Here is a 6,719-nt window from a genome sequence, read left to right on the forward strand (position 1 = left end):
ATTATATTCTAGATAATTTATCACGTTCCTATCCAGCAAGCTACTAACAAAACTGTGACTAACAAAAATGTCTCTTGTTTTCTTTCTCACGCTCCCTTCTCCGCTAACCCGGTTCATCACTAACACGCAAACAACCAAACCTGCGACAATCGCCAGAGTTGAAAAACTCCATAGAGACGCAGGTGAACGAGATCAAGACGCAGATCGAGGGAAAATGCTCCTTACAGTGATTATCCATCATCCGTATTCAGCAGTATATTCAATAATATTAAACCTAATTTAAAGAAGAAAAAGGAATAAGAAACCAACAGAATGCAAATGTTATAGAAAACAAAAAATAGTAATTATTTAAAGAAAAAAGCATGAAAAACAAGTAATTAAAACATATTTAAATGTAACGTTTTAAATTAAACTTAAAAACAAGCATGAGGAAGACAGAGAAAAGCATAACGTTTAAGCAGCATTTATCACCATCACCAGTACCACCACAGAGAGCAACCAACCTACACACATACCGAACACAGGAGAGAAGCGCACCGTTTGAACGCAGTGCAGTAGATATCGGTGTGAGCACCAACAACAACGACCCATACCCAGACACACGATACACATCCCCGGAAACCAAAACAATAGCGGCGACGACACGAACATTCATGCAACGGATTCAACGGGAGCACATTTCGACTCATACCACATACCATTGAGAAACTAACGAACGTTGAGTATTAGTAAACCAAATAAGAGAAAAGAAAAAAAAAACATTGTTAAAAATAGGACACCCAGGTGAATCAACTTATTGAAAAATGTGATTATTGACAAAAAAAAGCCCTTTCGATTATTCGCGGCTCCTTTGTTTGTGTTGCTTCTGGCAGTGGATATAAGGACGGTGGCAAGTGTTCGCAGCTCTGCAGCAGAAAAAAAACAGCAAGCCGAAATAAAAGCGACAAGCATTGTGATAGGCCAGTTTTTGGAGAAAAATCGTAATTCGTTTTTGTAGTTAAACAATAGATTTTGCTTTCGACCGTTCCGATTGGGTTTGTGTCATTTTTAAATAAATTAGAAGTTTAGAAGAAGCATAATTTTAGAGCAACAAAATGAATACAAGAAAAAAAACATCCTAGCAAAATTAGAACAGATTAGAGGGTTAGCTTGAAATTCGTTGACAATTTGGAACATGTTGTAAAAATTCCCGATCGACAGGTGACAGGGTTCACCAGAGAAAAAAAAAAGAAACGAACAAATCATAGGACAAATTTATTCTATCTAAACAGCAGTGCCGAGGGTATTCAAAACGAACACATACATGAAAATTACGAATTACCCCCAAACAGAACTGTAATTACTGCATATTTATATTGGTTGTTGTTTGGAGCAATGATTTGCCGTTACTTCTCGGTTTTTGAGAATATTCTATTACTGTTTGCAAATATTTGCCTGATGAGTAGTTTTAGCGAGCAGATATACAACACAAAAGAGAAGCAATCATTCATCCAAATTCCTTGATCCCATTTGACAGCGCCACTTAAACGGTGTGTATTTGATGTTATTCTACAACGTTTTTGTCGTAAGTGCACTACGAGGCAGATTAGATGCGGATTACCATAAATACAGTGCACTTTCTGTTAATTGTTTTCCAAATTTTAAAACTATCTGTTAGACTTTTCTGATGCCATTTTAGTGCTACTGCTCAAAGCGACGTTTATTCCAATCCCTTAGTTACAGGGCTGCAAACGTCATACTGGGGAAAGGGTTCGTGTTTAATCGATGAACTGTTTGGTTATTGAATAAGAATCCTTTTCCCAGCGAGCGTAAGAATGTCTATCAATATTCTCAATCGTCTGCAAGCAGCTGCAGTTAAAGCGTCGTTAAAAGCTAAATTTACTTATTTAAAATTGCATGGATACTGATTGTTACAGGTAAACATCAACTGTGTTGATGTTTACCAGCCGGTCAAAACGGATACATTCGCATATTTCCGATCTGTTCTCACACACATTCTGTTCAATGTCGCGCTAATTGATGTCGTGTCGCTATTAGTAAATGTATTGTAAACTAAACAATCCCCTGACAAACAGCAAAACAAATCATACCGAACCAAATAGTTTCACCTGTTTTAGTGAGGGATGATGATGTAAACACAACAACACTAACAAACAAAACCAAACCAAAAACGAAAAGTAGTCTGTTTATCTCTCTATCCTATCGTTGAAAATCATTGATTAATGACGAAAGCGAAAGCAAATGTTGAATGAAATTAGCGAACACTCATACTATTTAAGCATTTCCCCTAAGACACTTAAATTCTCTTCTTACTATCAAACAAAAAGAACAATAACAAGCATCACTATTCTGAACAATTGGCGTACAATTGGAAACTGAAAACCTACCCCAGTGGATATATTTCGATCTTCAAATAATTGCATTTCGGCAATAAATTCCCGGCAAGTTTCTCTCATCTGCACATCGCCCAGCTCTGGCCGAACCGCGGAGAACACTTACACACTAGCAGTCGGTTTAATGAAATAAATCCAAAAACAAACGACTTCATTGTCTACCATCGGAAATTTACAGTCCCCAAACTAACCAACACGAAATAATATCAACCAAAAAGTGAAAACCGAAAAAAATGGAACAAAACGACGTTTGTTTATAATTGTTGAAGAGAATTAATGAAAAGTTACACATTAAAAATAAAACACAAAAAACTGTTGAAAACTCTGTTTTATTTGTTTCCAAACTCTGTTCACCATTCAGCATACAGGCACACATACATCAAGCACCACCCACATTATCTTCACCATCATAGCTGTCAAACATGAACAACCGCCGATCGTCAGTACTGCTAACCCTAGCCGGAGGGTGACCATCCTGTTTCATTATACCGCATTCTCGACACCCATTCTCATGGTCTGCTCGCGCATTTCGCGGGTGAGCCTACGATTACTGAAGGATAAAAATGAACAGTCAAATACAATATAAGTGTCAATTATTATCATATGAGAAACATACAAAAAGAACAGCAGAAACTTATATACAGATATATTTAAACAATAAATACGAAAAGAAAAGTAGACAAGGCAATAACATGAGTCGAGGAGTAAACCGAATGGAATTTTGAGCGCTTTGCGCTCGGTCTGACATCTGTCATTGGCCAGCGTTAGAATGATAGCGAGCTTGGATCTAGGTGGAATAGCGCACCTGTCTACCAAAACTCGTTTGAGCACATCTCAGTTTTTTACGTGTCCGGTTCAATTCAAGCCAGAGATGTAAAAAATGTGCAGGCATTTGTCAATTCCCCGAGCTGATGAGTGAAATAATGTTGTTGAAGTAAGGTAGTTGCAATAACAAGAAATTATATACAGTAGTGACAGACAGTATATCGAACTGTAAAGCGACAGACAGCGAATGTTTTAAAAACAATTTTTAATTTTGCTATTGGGCAAGGACATTCAATTGTTTTTGTTTGGATCCTGCTGGGTTTTCAATCTGATACGGTGAAATACATTTCTATTGTTAATTGTTTCTACATTTCTAGTTCCTACCTTAACATGTATCAAACTAAACTATATTCCCATCAATCTACTGCATATTTAATCGTAGACCTAACTATAGTGGAACAAATAGCTTAACGGAAAAAAACTCCCATTTCCAAAATAAAACACTTTTTTTCTAACTTTTCCTCAACTATTCTTCACACAAAACACACCTAGAAGGAGGCGAAATAAAAACAATTAAACAGTATATAAACAAGCCTAAGCTGCTGTCATGTTTCAGTTTTCATACTCAACTATAGTGCGAAATAAAGCAAGAAAAGTAGTTACGCAATGCTAGCAGAGTTATATAAAACCGGTGTATAGATCAACAACAAAAGAAAATTGATAACACAACAACCGGAGCAAAACCGTATCTATCTACTGGAAACAAAAGAAAACAAATAAACCTAAAACCACATTGATGTTGTTCTCAGTGTTTTCTTTCTGCCTCTATTTCTCTATTTGGCTTTATTTTCTTCTTATTTATTGTCTCTATGTGAATGTGTGTGTATGTGCGCGGCTCATCTACAAATGGTGTTTGTACTCTATTCTGCTGTCATCTAGCTGTCGGTTTGTGCGTATGCGAAAAATTACAGCTACAGCTTGTTTCAGCCAGCCATTCTTCTGTGGTATTTGCGTGTGCTTTACCTTAGATGTGTTTGTATGAACTGGATTTGCTTTCGATGTAACTGTATGTGTATTGTGTAATGCTTTATTTATGTCGTTTTCGATTGAGAACCTAGAAACCAACCCAGGTTAGTTGTATGAAACGAACATTTTTAATGGAACCACCACAGAGAACAGACGTTCATCTTCAGCATTCAACTTGTGTAAAATCTCTAACGGTTTCGAAGGTAGTGGGGATATCCAAACCAGGTGCGCTACTGTCGTCATGTTTTTTGTGGCTGAGTTCGACAGAATTGACAGCTGTTATTCCTCTACCCAGTCAAACTAGTCCGGAACCGGTTTGGACTTCCAGCATGAATTCCACCTCAAATGCATCAACCGATAGAGTCGGAATCGGTTGTTTTCTTTGAGCAAGATTCCATACTGAATCCATTCAGCATTTCGAACCGGTTCCGAAATGGATTTTATGGATAGTTGGGATAGGTTGGTGTGGCGGCGCTAGTGCTTATCGTATATTATTCAAATGTTTACATAAGTTTTTTAAATATTTTTGTTCGATCATGGGTGTCTGTTCTCTGTGGAACCACTATGGAACTGAGTTGGGTCCTCGCAAAACAGCGGTGATGTGAGCGAACCCGAAATATATTTCAGGTTGGAACCAAACCCGGTTTTCAGCTCAGTAGCGCATAACCTAAGTTCGAAACTGGCTTCAAACAAACGGTTTAACAGTTAGTTTCAGCTTCAAGCAAAAACGACATTACTTATCTAGAATCTACAAATGAGTACGAACATGCGAAAAGTAACACATTTCGAGAGCTTTTCTCAACAAACATATGATTACGGCCTAAAAACCAACTGTCAAAATCCACTTTGAATGGAAATTCCAGACAAACCGTTATTAGTCGAACACAGTTCACAACAGTTTATGAAAGAGAAAACTTTTCTCTTTCGTTCACTACCAACATCTGTGATTGGCGTGTAACGGTTTGTCCGGAATTTCCATTCAAAGTGGATTTTGACAGTTGGCTTTTAGGCCGTAATCATATGTTTGTCGAGTTTTGTTCAAAACGACATAGGGTGACGAGCCCATTTTCGCCATGTTTGTATTATCACGCTACCCATTTGAAGCCGTTGGTTAGAGCAGAATCTGCCATCTTTGTTCAACGCATTGAGTCAAATGGTAGCGCAACAATAGGGGCACTCGATTCGCGTTTTCGTTGCGCTCAAACACGAGTATTTCACTGTTTTCAGCGCATTTGTGTAATTATCTTGGTTCTTAACAACGAAGCAAAGCTGGTGATGTCAATTTTTACGCATTGCATTGATTGTAGGCCAAGAAATTAATGAATTCTCGAGTACTTTTTCAAATGGACGTAAGTAACATTGAGAGCCTCTCTTTGTTTACTTTCTCTTTCGTTTATTACGACGTCATTACAACACTTTGTACTAATTTTCCAGTACATATCGAAAGCCGACGGTTTTTACAACAATATTATGCAAAGAGTAGAGTAGTAAATGTTGAAATGGCCGAGTAATGGACAGAAGAGAAAGACCTCATCTCTCATTGTTACTTATGTCCATTTGAAAAAGTACTCGAGAATTAGTGAGACACCCTGCTTAGTATGGTAAAAATGGGCATTTTACCCTATCTACAATAAGTGACTCTCTTTGTTTACTTTCTCTCTCGATTTTGACGGCGTCACTATAACACTTTTCACTTATTTTAGAGTGCAGATCGAAAGACGGTGATTTTGACTAGCATATTATACAAAGAGTTAAGGGATAAATGTTAAAGCAACCGAATTATTAACAGAAGAGAAAGTAAACAATGAGAGTCACTCATTGTAGATGTGTCTTTTTGAAAAAAAAAAACGCTCAAAATTTCGTCATGCTCTTTCGAAATTATTTTTTTCAACGCGATTCTCTTCATCTGACCATTTTTAACACACTCAATTTCGTGACAGGGATGCCAGGTGATATTTTGAAAAATCTGTGCGCGGCCCATTTAAAAATCTGTGTCTATCTGTGTCACGGAAAACGTACTAATTTGCCTGAAAACCAGATGTGGCGACCTTTTTTGGTTTTTACGCGAGTCCAAAATGCAACGCAAGGTAAAAAAATTAAAAATATGTGCATTCTAGAAGAAAGCTGTGGAAATATATGCGTAAAAACAGAAAACAGTGGAAATCTGTTCAGTTTTTGCAATCTGTGCAACATATTGAAAAATCTGTGAAACACAGATAAATATGTGCACCTGGCATCCCTGCGTGGCACAGGTCCGAATCTACTTACCCACACAAATACATCCATAGTGATTATTCCCCTACATAAAATCGGAGAAGGCGCGTTGAAAAAATCTTGAGCGTTTTTCAAAACGTCATATCTGCAATGAGTTACTCTCTTTGTTTACTTTCTCTCGATTTTTACGGCGTCACTATAACACTTTTCACTTATTTTACAGTACAGATCGAAAGACGGTGGTTTTAACTAGCATCTTATGCAAAGAGTTGAGGGATAAACGTTAAAATGACCGAATTATTAACAGAAGAGAAAGTAAAC

At 37.3% G+C, this 6,719-nt stretch overlaps 1 protein-coding gene across 16 annotated transcripts in view; it reads left to right on the forward strand.

Moving 5' to 3' along the window:
* Positions 1–2,715, forward strand: part of LOC131677135 (complexin) — a 647,935-nt gene extending 645,220 nt beyond the window's left edge. For all 16 annotated transcript variants that reach the window (XM_058956761.1, XM_058956769.1, XM_058956767.1 and 13 more), the window contains one exon: positions 157–2,715. In XM_058956761.1, the coding sequence (XP_058812744.1) occupies positions 157–230 (74 nt within the window). In that variant the 3' untranslated portion in view covers positions 231–2,715. The remainder of the gene's footprint in view (positions 1–156) is intronic.
* Positions 2,716–6,719: the final 4,004 nt, after the last annotated feature.

This window comes from Topomyia yanbarensis, chromosome 1 (assembly GCF_030247195.1).
Source record: "Topomyia yanbarensis strain Yona2022 chromosome 1, ASM3024719v1, whole genome shotgun sequence".
NCBI lineage: Eukaryota > Metazoa > Arthropoda > Insecta > Diptera > Culicidae > Topomyia > Topomyia yanbarensis.